The sequence below is a fragment of the Artemia franciscana genome, chromosome 16 (genome assembly GCF_032884065.1).
Source record: "Artemia franciscana chromosome 16, ASM3288406v1, whole genome shotgun sequence".
Lineage (NCBI taxonomy): Eukaryota > Metazoa > Arthropoda > Branchiopoda > Anostraca > Artemiidae > Artemia > Artemia franciscana.
Window position 1 is genome coordinate 14,026,433 of NC_088878.1, and position 13,193 is coordinate 14,039,625.

The window sequence follows — 13,193 nt, forward strand, 5'->3', positions numbered from 1 at the left end:
TTTATGTGCGGAGAGCCAAAACCAAACATGCATTAATTCAAAAACGTTCAGAAATTAAGTAAAAAAAAACTAATTTTTTTAGCTGAAAGTAAGGAGCGACATTAAAACTTAAAACGAACAGAAATTACTCCGTATATGAAATGGGTTGTCCCCTCCGCAATCCCTCGCTCTTTACGCTAAAGTCTGACTCTGCCACAATTCTACTTTTTAAAACAATTAAAAGCTTTAGCGTAAAGAGCGAGGGGTTGCGGAGGGGACAACCCATTTCATATACGGAGTAATTTCTGTTCGTTTTCAGTTTCAATGTCGCTCCTTACTTTCAGCTAAAAAAATTAGTTTTTTTATTTAATTATATAAAGAACGGTTTAGAGCATTAGGTTAAAGCTTTCAGGGTATATTGAGGGGTATTTTGAAATATTATAAAGTACTAAGTATATACTACTACTACAAATAGTAGTAGTGCTACTGCTACTGCTATTAGTACTACTATTACTAAGGCTAATGGTATTAATTTGCAAAATTTTCGAAACTGTTTGAGGGGGACTTTTTGCAGAATTGAAACACACTATGTGCATGCAGGTTATCAAAAAGCATATCAGCAATATCTCAGAAACAGATTAAAATATTAATTCGAAACTAGCAGGGCATGAGGAGGGGATGTTGAATTAGACCAAAAATACGCAATCTGAATAATATTGCAGCTGTGACTTCTAATACTACTACTTCTATCAATAATAACAGTCCCCCCGCTCCTACTATTACTTTCGCTTCTACGACTTCTACTATTGCTAATGCTAAGGGTATTAATAAAACTTTCAGGGGATGTTGAGTGTGGTGTCGAACATTATATACATGTGGGTTATCAAGAAGTTGTATTAAAAATGTCCCAACAACGTCTTAGGGTATTAAGCTGAAAGTTCAAGGGCTACCGATATTACTACATTTTTTGCTACTCTTTCTATTACTACTACTGCTACTATTATTGCTACCATTGAACTAAATCAAAATAGTTTGATTGTATCCAGGTTGTCAAAATAGAGCAGGTTGTCAAGATATTCAGGTGGGATATCTTAGGACTGAGAAAGGGTATATTTCCGAAAAAGCTTATGTTGTTTTAAAACCTAATCAAAAGGCACTACCTGCATGCTGGTTATCAATGAGATATCTCAGCAATATCTTAAAAACAACTAAGGTTATTAAGTTGATACTTTCAGGGCTACTGTAATTGCTACTCAACTATTATCTAATTAAATCAAAAAGTGTAAGTGCATCCAGGTTGTCAAAATGGAATAGATACAATGTCTTAGGAACAGAATAGGGTATTAAGTCTTTTGTTTGTTTTTTTTGGGGGGGGGGGAGTTGAGGTTTGGAACTAAATCAAAATATACTATGTGCATCCAGATTTTCAAATGGGCGTATATTATTAAAAATTGTGGAAAATTTTGTCTGACATAAAATAAAGCCAAAATCTGGATTTTTATATAAAAAAACGAAAAGATTCAAAATTTTCGTTCCTACCAATGAAAAAGACTATGTCACTTAAAAAAGAACTGAAATTTATTTAAAAAGGAACTTTCCGCAAAAGTGATTTTTCAAAAATGTCCTGTGGTGGCGCAGTGGATTTGACCTTAGCTTGGTAATACGGGACCCAGAGATCGAATCACGCTGCAGGGCCGACGCAGGAACCTTAGTAGTCAAGAAGCGTCGTTGATTCTTAAGTAAATAATAAATAATTTTTCAAAGAAAAGTAAAGAGCTACATTAAAACAAAGATGACAGAAATCAATTAAATACTTTTCAAGGGTAAAACTACCATAAATAACCATCAATATATAAATGTAACCAAAACTAATAGAAATTACAACAAATAACCGGCCAAAAATAACATGAGTAGGGCTGATAACCCCCATACCAAACTCAAAACGAGTAGAAACTAAGAGGAGTAGGGCTGACGCCTTCATCCCTTCTAAAGACTCAAATATAATTTGCGCTTTACTGAAAACAAAATATATTTAAAATGTTATCTGGATTTAACAAATAAAAACATTGAGCTGGAAATAAGGATTGTTTTCAGTAAAGTGCAAAATACTTTTGAGTCTGTTCAAGGCAGGGGAGTGTCAGCACTACTCCTACCTTATCCTCGTTTTGAGTTTGATTTGGTTATTCATTGTAATATATGTTCGTTTTGGGTTTCATTTATTTATTGATGGTGACTTATGGTAGTTTTAGGCTTGAAATATTATTTGACTTTAATTCTCCTCATCTTTGGTTTAATATTGTTATTTACTTTTTGTTGAAAAATTTGTTTTGTAGGAAAACTTTTTAAAATTAATCTGTAAATAGACCGTGTAAAATTTGTTTAGTATAGAATCAACTTTTAGGATTACTGGCTTGAAAACTTTTTCTGCAACAATCTTATCCAGAGTTTACGGTCGCTACACCCAAATATTTAGTACGTTTTTTCTTTGTTTTGTCTTGTTCTTATACTGTCTATTCCACTATCAAAGAGAGCTTATTTGACCAAAAAATGTTTGACCAAATTTGAACAAAGACAGTACTCTAACGATGGTGCTCTACGATATGTTCCTATTTAAGATTTCTTTACATGTTATTTCTTCTGCTGAATTACATCTTTAGTTTTTGCATTTGTTCAGCTTTCCGAAACAAAGTTTTTGGTTCGACAGATTCATGGAGTCAAATCAGGTCTAGAAAAATGACATCTTCCATATCTGCGCTTTCAGTTAATAAGAAAAAAAATGTTTTTGTTTAACATTAACAAAAAAATTATTTAAATTTCAGGACGGAACATATGAATTAGAACATCCTTTTGATCCAAATCTTTACGTCGATCAAGTTGTCATGACTGTTCTTCGCCATGCCGGCAAAAGAAAAATTGTTTTCTCATGCTTTCATCCTGACATATGTGTCATGTAAGTTCGTATATGTAGATTAGTTATTGTTTCAAAAAATACGTCCTTATTTTTGCTTGGGGTTTGATTCAAAAACGAATTAAAGCTTTTACAGAAAGATTTTTTAATGGGAAATTTTGACCTTTACAGAAGCTTTGTTAAATACTTCCTCAAATATGTTTGATTATAATCATTTGGTCTCTTGATGGCTCTATGAAATTTATGTAAACGACATTGTCGTGCAGGGAAGCCATTCAAGTTCTTGAGCCAAGAGTAACCTAATAATGAAAAAAAAATCGTTTTGGAGTGCTGTTTCTCCCTCCCCCCCCCCCTCTTCAGAAAAAAGGGCCCAAAAAGGGCAAAAACTCTTTTCTCTTGGCAAAGGAGCGTCCAATGCAAAGGAAAAAAATACAATAGAAAAGAAAATTGTGTACCCCCACGCACCGGGACCTGACAAAGGGCCGAATTTTTTTTCCATCCCTAGAAATTTGGAAAGGAGCTCATTCCGGTAGAATTTGAACTTCTAGTGCAATGAAAGATTGAGTCGAAATTGCCCCCAGAATCCGGATGCACTGGCTCTAAATTATATAATTTACTCATTACTCACACATATTCTAGTCGAAAAAATGGCCATGTTTGGTCTTGGTTGTTCGAACAGCTAGGAGCTCTTAGAAATCGCTCGCTAGGCCAAGACTCCCCAAATTCGCAAATTTATATTCTTTAAGTTGCCATTGGGGAAAGGAAGATCAATGTGGGGCGGGGGGATTTCATTTTGTGTTTTGGCGTAAGGGACTAGACGATTTTTGTCAAAGTTCTGCCAAAATATATTTGTGCTATAAGCTTCGGTGGGACTTTTAATCTATACACGGTTAAGTAGCAAGGTAAATAAAAAAAGAATAAAAAAAAAGAATATGTGTTGTCAGAATATTGAAAATGACGCACTTGCTTCCTCTGGAACAGCTTGGGGTATAAAGCTAGAACTCTCAGGGACTCTTTGGAGGTAAGTGAAAGATGAAGGGCTTAGGGGAGGGGAGAGACAAATCAAAATACACTAGATAAATTTGGGTTATCAAAATACCATTTATACAACTTCTCTGGGAAAACTCGAGGGATTGAGTTGGAACCTTCAGGTTATGTTGGAGAAGGAAGAGGGGGGAGGGCAGGGAGCTTGATTTTCTAGGATTCAAATTTGTTGTTGGTGGAAGAGGCTACTAAATTTTGTCTGGTTAACATAAACGTTTTTGCACTATTAGCTGTTATGGAATTGAAAACATATTCACGGTAAAGTAGCAAAGTAAATCGAAGGCGCGAATGTTTTGCCATATCGTTAAATTACCATATCTGAATTCTCTTGGGAACTGCACGGAATATGAAATTTTAACTTGGATGAGGGGACATAGACGAGGTAAATACGTTGTCTTTAATCTGCTTGAAAGTTTTAGTAATTTAGGTTCTACTGGGATTAAATGAAATGAAAACGGGGCTACTGAGTTTTATGGATGCAACGCAAATATTAACTAAAATTAACTTATATTAAAGGTTATCGAGCATTGTCTCTGATACGTTCACTTTTGCTTATTTTTTCGTCCTTTCACATTTTTCTTTTCTCTGTCTTTCAGGCTGAGGACTAAGCAAAACAAGTATCCTGTCCTGTTTTTGACCATAGGTGTTAGCCAGAGAATGGAGCCATACAAAGATCCAAGAACTAATTGTATCCCTGTATCTACATACTTTGCTTTGAGTTGTGACATACTGGTATGGTCAGAAAATATATCTAGAATTTATAAAAAAAAGCTGGGCTAGGGACGGGTGAAATTCCTTTTAAACTTGATAGAAACATTGTTTTCTTAAAGTCCCTATTTACTATCAACTTCCAGGCAACCTCTTCATTTTAAACACAAATTGCTTATAGTTTTTCTAAGTAATATGGTAATTCATAATGGTAACTCTGTTGACCACTATGTACAACTATATGCATCTGATGGTGGAAAATCCTGTTGGTGGTGCAATACTATATATGCTGCAATATCCTGTACGATCTACAAAATAAATTTTAATTACAAGCAGTCATTCCTCAGTTGATGGATTTCATTATTCTGTATTTCACGGCTCACTTTTCGTGTTCATTTCCCTTGAGATATTGTTTTTCAACTGAAATGTTTGCTGTCGTACCTGAACAGTTTCTTGGGCACATTTGTCAAGGGTGATTTCTTGAATAAACTTTGAGCAATATTGCTTGGGCATAGCACAGCTAAAAGCTGTTGGTGGTAAAGATAAGTGGAAAATAAAGAATAGTTAGTTAATTTTCTACCTGAGCTCGATTAGTTCGATCTTTATGTGAACTTTTAACAGCTTGTTTTATTTCTAATTATATTTTTCTCCTTTTTTTCTTTTGTTCTTTAGTAGTAATCTACCAAGATGCAATACGGTACTTTTAAGACTGGTAATGAAATCTTTTTTAATGAAATTGTGTTTGCAAATTAACAAACAAACAAAAGATTTGTTCAGCCCAGGGGCAAAGATCCTAAATTGTGTAAATAACCCTCTTTACGGATATGTTTTATAATAGAAACAAGGCGCTTATGTTTGACCTTAGCTCTAAATGTGGTTGGAATTTTTAAGGATCGCTCCTTGGGTCAAAATCCTTTTGCTCCTGGTCGGTTTGAATTTGTATCCATAGGTCTGTGAGCCAAAGGAGCTTAATTAAAAAAAAAAGGGATAAAAACTGATTTTATAGGATTGACTCGAAACTTATATCATAAAGTCTCTTGGTGAAGAGGGCCCTAATGCAAAAGAAAAAATAATATTACTTCCTCCAAAAAAAGGGCCCAAAAAGGCCCAGAAAAAAATAAAATGAATAATCAGATCCAGCTTAAAATGAGTTGATATTACCGAAAATGAAAATGATCCTAGGTCAAAATATTAATTCAGTAAACTAAACAACATAGTCAGCTTGCTTCAAAAACTACCAATGCTCTTTTCAAAAGTTTTGTTCAGGCATTATTTTTATATATTTTTGAAATTCGGCTTTAGAAAATAAGTTTTTGATAAATTAATGGTTTGATTACATATTTGATTTTTTGGCTACATATTTGGTTTGATTTTATAGCCGTCCTGGCTGAGTGGTTGGCGCGCTGGCGTGGGAACTCTGTGTCCAAGGGGCACGGGCTCAATCCCAGTTGTGACCAGTTATTTAGTTTGTGACGGGGGTCAGTGGCGCGACTCTGTAAGCTCAGCCAGAGTCGACGCAGCTCTAAATGGGTACCTGGAGAAATCTGGGGCAGGTAAGCAGGAAGGGTGTGTGAAAGCACAGGATGGTTGGCCCCCAACCCCCCATTGCACTTCCCGGCTGAAGGGCCATGAAACGGAGATCAGCACCGCCGGTTTGGACCTTAAGGGTCTAGTGCCGTCTTACTTTACTTGGTTACATATTTGAATTTTTTTTATATTTAATTTTGATTAGATATTTTTGATGGTTGCAAACTCAACAACACATACGTTTTTATGGATAACATTTTACACCCCAAGTGCGGCTCTTAAATGGATTTTTTACAGTCTTGAAAAGACTATAAGCCAATTGAACTAAAAAGGTTGCCGATCACTGAACTCAATTTTTTGCTCGTTGTTACTAAAAAGTGGAGAGATCATTTGAACGATACTGATCACCTATACTAAACGACACAGAACTGGAAGAAAACTAAGGGAGAAAATATATATAGATTATAGACCTTACGCTAGCAGCAGGGGTAGAGATATTGACTAACAAAAACAAATGATGGTATTGCAAGCTTAAATTATTTGTTACGTATTTTACCTGCCAGATATCATAAAGATTGTTTTACAGAAATGAAAAATCGCTAGCTGAATATATAGCATGTTGATGTTCCTAACATTTAATATATTCCGCCTTCTAGTCGTCTTTCTTTGGTTAAATTGAGCTTCAGATAATAGGATTGATTAATACTATCGAAAATATTGCACAAAGTTAACAGTTCTGATTGAAAATGATAAATTTTGTCCAGCAAAAGTGACCAAGCGAAGCTGATATTTGAATTGCAGGTGTTATGTCTGATTAAAAACGAAATTTTCTAAAGTACAGTTAGGAAAAAGAATACTTTATTGAATGAGTATCTGAAAAAGAATACTAACTGTACTGGTTTTTCGTAACTTTAAGCACAATTTTGTCGGCGTGGACAAAAAAAAATGAATTCTGATCTGAAGCAGAAGTAAACTAAAAATTTGTCCTCGTGAAGAATGACGCCAGTTCAAAGAATATGGAAAAGAGGAGGGTGGTTAATTTTTTTTTATAAAAAAACCATATATGTAAAAGTGTTTTTCAAAATCTTGGGATGTATAATTTATTCGATTTTTTTTACGAAAATTTGAAATAAAAGCATTTTTTCAATTATATAGGAAGTGGAAGGGGCGTACTGTCCTCCTCAGTTGGTGGCCTTGAAAAAAAGCCACATTTTTTCGTTGGGTGACATTGCATGGGTTTGTGGCACTACAATTCAAGGTCTGTCAGAACTTAGCCCTACCCTCACTAGAGATAATAAACAAATGACCAAACTCTCATGTTGGTTAAGGATGAGCCAGAAGTAAGTCGAATTAAAGACTGTTAAAATCGTTAAAATGATTTTTTCTTTTTATATCAATTAAGAAAAAACAGTGGTTCCCATCATTTTGGTATATTTTAGGAGGCTTAGAAGTGTTATTTATCTTGACAAAATGATTCAAGTAGAATCTGAATAAGTATTATATTATTTTATGAAACATAAATTATGTGAAAATGAGCATAGAGAGAAAGGTGGTGCTTGTAAATACAAGAGGAGGAAAATTCTCATTGGGATGCTTGTGCTTTTTTCTGCAAGAATAACAGTTATATAATTTTTTGCGCTTAGTACTAGCCTTACAATTGTAAGTTATTGTGTTTTTTTTGGGAGGGGGTACAAGGGGGCTATGATTTTGTGCTTGGGAGAAGAGAGTAAACTACTTTTTCTGTGGTCCTTGACATACTGCACATATTCTTTTTTATATCCGTCCTCCGACAGGCACTTAGGCTAGTTAATTCACAATGGACTTCAGTCAGCATTTGTTATGGCGAGTTCTTTACACTTTCTTCTCAATGATGCCTGCAAAGGTTTCCTATGGTGTTTGAAGTAGGCGAAATCGCCTATTTAAGTCTGATTGTCTATTATTACCACTGATTGCCACTATTCTTGTCAGATGACTGGTGGCTGTTCTCAAGACAAAATGTCTCTCGTCTGAGTAAGGCTTAGGAGGACCCTAAGTAATAGAGATGAGCTTTGCTGATCGGGAAGAAAGTGCGAAGCACTTGGTAGGCGCTCATAATTTTGTAAATGCGTAAATTTTGAATGGCTTGTAGACTACTCTTATTCTAAGTAATGTAATTGAAAAAAAAATGGCTATTGGTTATGAACGGATTATTTGAAAGAGAAAAGCAGTAATGATTGTAACAGTAAGGTATCAGAAGGGATAAAATTACCGTACCTACAATTGGTCCTGATTGCTTTTAAGCAAGGCTTACAGAACAGGGGACTATTCCTTGAGAGTTTATGTGTTCTTTTGATAAACGCTTTAGTATCTAGCCTAATTCACGTGTTCATTTGTTTTTCCTGTTATAAAATGCAGAAAATAAATTTAGTCGTGTGAAAAATCAAAGAATTATTTTTCAGTTACTTTTTTTCTTTTTTAACGGTAAAAGTGAAGTAATCTTACGTTCAGCTTTTCTTTTGTCTGTTGAATTGTTTTTTGCCAAACCCCACTTTAAATATGTCAGTTTAGCTTATCTTCCTTTTTTTCTGCTTTAGGGTATAAATGTGCATGCGGAGGATATTCTTCGCGATCCTAGTCAAGTCCGATTTGTCAAGAACTTCGGACTTACTCTTTTCTGTTGGGGCGAAGACAACAACGACCAAGCCATTATTAGACAAATGAAAAAATTAGGTGTCGACGGAATTATTTATGATAAGTAAGCCTTTTTTAAATTATGTTTCCCATCATCATTTGTCTTTGCTAACGGTCAATTTTCTCATTGTTTTTTTTCTTATTTTTTCTCCTCTGTATGCATATTCTTCCCTTCTCTGGTAACTCTTTCATTTCCGTATACCGGACAATTTAGTCCTCCGTTTTTTTCTCCCTCTGTCCTGTCCCCCTTTCTTTCTCTCTCTCTCTCTCTCTCTCTCTCTCTCTCTCTCTCTCTCTCTCTCTCTCTCTCTCTCTCTCTCTCTCTCTCTCTCTCTCTCTTTCTCTCTCTCTCTGTTGTTCAGTTGTTCAGGATTGAGTGGCCCATGGTTTTCAAAATACGCAGTCAACAGCTTTTGCTGAATCTCTTCATTTTTTACAATGTTTTTTTTTTCTTTTATTCTTTTTTATTTGTTCTGTATACGTTTGTTTTTTATTTCTCTTTCTGGGCTTTCTGGGAGTGCTACCTCTATAGATCGCCTTCACGAATAAACCACCGATCATCTTAGATCACTTGTTTATCACTGATGTGACATCTGATATGCCATAGAGCAATTTTTTCCCAAGCAGAAAGAAAGCTGACTCGAGCAGGATACACAAAAGTCTTATCAAAACTTATTCAGAGACTTTGTTTGCTAAAATGAAAATGAAAGGTGAAATGCGTCAAAATATAATTGAAAATAACTCCTGTCAGTATTTTAAAGAATATTCGTTCGCAATAGAATTTATTTTCAATGGATCAGTTTTCATCTATTTTAGTTCAGTTAACTTTTTACCTTTGATGTAAGAGTGTAGTTCTCTAAATTTTCGTTTTTATGATCCTCGTGTTTACGTTTAAATTACTATTTAACTTTCTGGTATTTTTATCTATAGATTTTTATGGAACTTGGTATTAACCAAGTGACATATAGCAATCGCAAATTCTGTCGGTCTGTCTGTCGGTCCCGGTTTTGCTACTTTAGGCACTTCCAGGTAAGCTAGGACGATGAAATTTGGCAAGCGTATCAGGGACCGGACCAAATTAAATTAGAAATAGTCATTTTCCCGATTTGACCATCTGGGGGGGGGGGGGAAGTGGGGGCCGGTTAATTCGGAAAAAATAGAAAAAGTGAAGTATTTTTAACTTATGAGCGGGTGATGGGATCTTAATGAAATTTGATATTTGGAATGATATTGTGTCTCAGAGCTCTTATTTTAAATCCCGACCAGATTTGATGACATTGGGGGGAGTTGGAGGGGGGAAACCTAAAACTTGGAAAACACTTAGAGTGGAGGGATCGGGATGAAACTTGATGGGAAAAATAAGCACAAGTCCCAGATACATGATTGACATAATCGGAACGGATCCGCCCTCTTTGGGGTAGTTGGGGGGGGGGGGGTAATTCTGGAAAATTAGAAAAAATGAGGTATTTTTAACTTATGAACGGGTGATCGGATCTCAATGAAATTTGATGTTTAGAAGGATATCGTGTCTTAGAGCTCTTATTTTAGATTCCGACTGGATCTGGTGACATTGGGGGGGATTTGGGAGTGGTAAACCTAAAACTTGGAAAACACTTAAGAGTGGAGGGATCGGGATGAAACTTGGTGGGAAAAATAAACACAAGTCCTAGATACATGATTGACATAAACGGAACGGATCCGCTCTCTTTGGCGTAGTTGGGGGGGGGGGTTATTTCTGAAAAATTAGAAAAAAGGAGGTATTTTTAACTTACGACGGGTGATCGGATCTCAATGAAGTTTGATATTTAGAAGGATATCGTGTCTCAGAGCTCTTATTTTAAATCCCGACCGGATCTGGTGACATTGGGGGGAGTTGGGAGGGGAACCTAAAACTTGGAAAACACTTAGAGTGGAGGGATCGGGATTAAACTTTGTGGGAAAAATAAGCACAAGTCCTAGATACATGATATACATAACCGGAACGGATCCACTCTGTTTGAGGTAGTTGGTGGAGGGGTTAATTCTGAAAAATTAGAAAAAATGAGGTAAATTTAACTTACGAACGGGTGATCGGATCTCAATGAAATTTGATATTTACAAGGATATCGTGTCTCAAAGCTCTTATTTTAAATCCTGACCGGATCTGGTGACATTGGGGGAAGTTTGAGGTGGGGGAACCAAAAATCATGGAAAACGCTTAGATTGGAGGGATCGGGATGAAACTTGGTGGGAAAAATAAGCAGAAGTCTTACATACGTGATTTACATAATTGTAACGGATCCGCTCTATTGGGGGGGGGGTTAATTCTGAAAAATAAGAAAAATTACGTATTTTTAACTTCCGAAGGATTGATCGGATCTTCATGAAACTTTATATTTAGAAGGACCTCGCAACTCAGATCTCTTATTTTAAATCTCAACCGGATCAAGCGTAATTGGGGGGGGGGGGGGGGCAGTTGGGGGGACCGAAAATCTTAGAAAATACTTAAAGCGGTGAGATCAGGATGAAACTGGATGGGTAGAATAGAAACCTGTCTAAGGTACGTGACTGACATAAACGGACCGGATCTGCTCTCTTTGGTGGAATTGGGGGGGGGGATAATTATGAAAATTGAGGTATTTGTAACTTACAAAAGGGTGACCAGATCTTAATGAAATTTGATATTTAGAAGGATCTTGTGCTTTAAAGTTCTAATTTTAAATTCCGACTAGATGGCATTGAGGGGAGTTGGAGGGGGAAACCAGAATTCTTGGAAAACGTGAAAATTGGGGTATTTTTATCTTACGAATAGATGATCGGATCTTAATGAAATTTGATTTTTAGAAGGAATTCATGTCTCAGAGCTCTTATTTCAAATCCCAACCAGATCTTTTGACATTGGGGGGAGTCTGAGGGAGAAATCTTGGAAAAACACTTGGAGTGGAGAAATCGGGATGAAGCTTGGTGGATAGAATAAACAAATGTCCTTGATACGTGATTGACAGACAGAATCGTACTGGATTCGCTCTCTTTGGAGGAGTTGGGGGAGGGGTTCAGTGATTTGGCGAGTTTGGTGCTTCTGGACGTGCTAGGACGATGAAAATTAGTAGGCGTGTCAGGGAGCTGCACAATTTGACTTGATAAAGTTGTTTTCCTAGATTCGACCATCTGGGGGGCTAAAGGGAGAGGAAAAATTAGGTATTTATAACTTACGAGTTGGTGATCGGATCTTAATGAATTTTGATATTTAGAAGGACATCGTGACTCAGAGCTCTTATTTTAAATCCTGACCGGCATTAAGCCTCTTATTTTCCTTTTTAAACCAATCTATTGATTCATAGAATTTTGTTAGATGTCATACCATATGATCTCTTGGCTCTTAGCTCTTCTCGCCTCGTCACAAGTGCCAAATGAGCTCTTAGCTCTTGTTTTTTCATTCAGCTGGATTTTTTATAGTAGTTTACAGGAGTCCCAACGACAGGGGGGGGGGCTAGAGGAACGGGACAATGTTCCCTCCCCCATATCTTGCAAATGACTTTTTTAGATTTTTTCTTTATTCAGAAGAATTGTAAAAAATACCCCCCCCCCTCTATTTGGCAGAAAAACGCTATCGTTCTATATTCATACAGAAAAATCGAAAAAAATACCACCAAAGCCACTCCCTATACAATATTTTTGATTGGTGGCCCTGGTGGTTTAATTTCCTTCATTTCTTACGACTATCTTACCTTAGTTCTTTATTCCTCTTCTCTCTGTATCTTTTCAGATGAAGATAGCTTGACCTTGTTGGATATTTTTCATAGTGATATTCGTTCATTTTTGATTGCTGAAAAGTTTTCCTGGTTTATGTTCTCTTCGCTTCTCTTTCTTTCTTTTTTAATGATGCAATGAAAAAAAAAATGCAAAAGCACAGACTGCCCCTTGTTTAACAAAAACCTGCATCGTTGTTTCGTTTCTTGTGTAGAAATTGCGGTTGTTTATTATCGCTTGTCTATTTTTATTATAGGAATTTTATAGGGAAGAGAACATTAAATCTTGTTATAAAATATCAAAAGGATTTTTAAAAATCATATAATTTTATTTTTTTCTTCTTTTAGGATTTATGAATACCATGTTAAGGAAAAGGAAAATGAAACCACGTTCCTCGCCTAAGCAAAAATTAGAATTTTGGAAATGCTTTAAACCGCAAAGCCTTCAGTCTACATGAAATTATTATTTACTTGTAACTATGTTTTGTGTGTGAATGTCCCAACTTGAGAGTTTTCTCTAAAGTAGCTGGCAGATTTGCAGAGTATGATCGAAATGAATTTTAATTCGTTTCTTTTAAAGTCTTTTGTCTAAATCATGCGATTTTAGCTACGTGAGGCTCTTTTTAAAT

The 13,193-nt window shown here is 35.8% G+C and overlaps 1 protein-coding gene across 2 annotated transcripts in view; it reads left to right on the plus strand.

Annotated features, from left to right (window-relative positions):
* The window catches only part of LOC136037101 (glycerophosphocholine phosphodiesterase GPCPD1-like), a 93,199-nt gene that overhangs the window by 67,487 nt on the left and 12,519 nt on the right, over positions 1 to 13,193 (plus strand). Inside the window, exons 10-13 of one of the 2 annotated variants that reach the window (XM_065719555.1) lie at positions 2,799 to 2,929; positions 4,528 to 4,663; positions 8,740 to 8,900; positions 12,913 to 13,186. The exons of the other annotated variant lie outside the window; for it this stretch is intronic. Coding sequence (XP_065575627.1) covers positions 2,799 to 2,929; positions 4,528 to 4,663; positions 8,740 to 8,900; positions 12,913 to 12,967 — 483 coding nt within the window. The 3' untranslated portion in view covers positions 12,968 to 13,186. Of the gene's footprint in view, positions 1 to 2,798; positions 2,930 to 4,527; positions 4,664 to 8,739; positions 8,901 to 12,912; positions 13,187 to 13,193 lie in introns of those variants that run through there. 2 annotated transcript variants of the gene reach the window in all.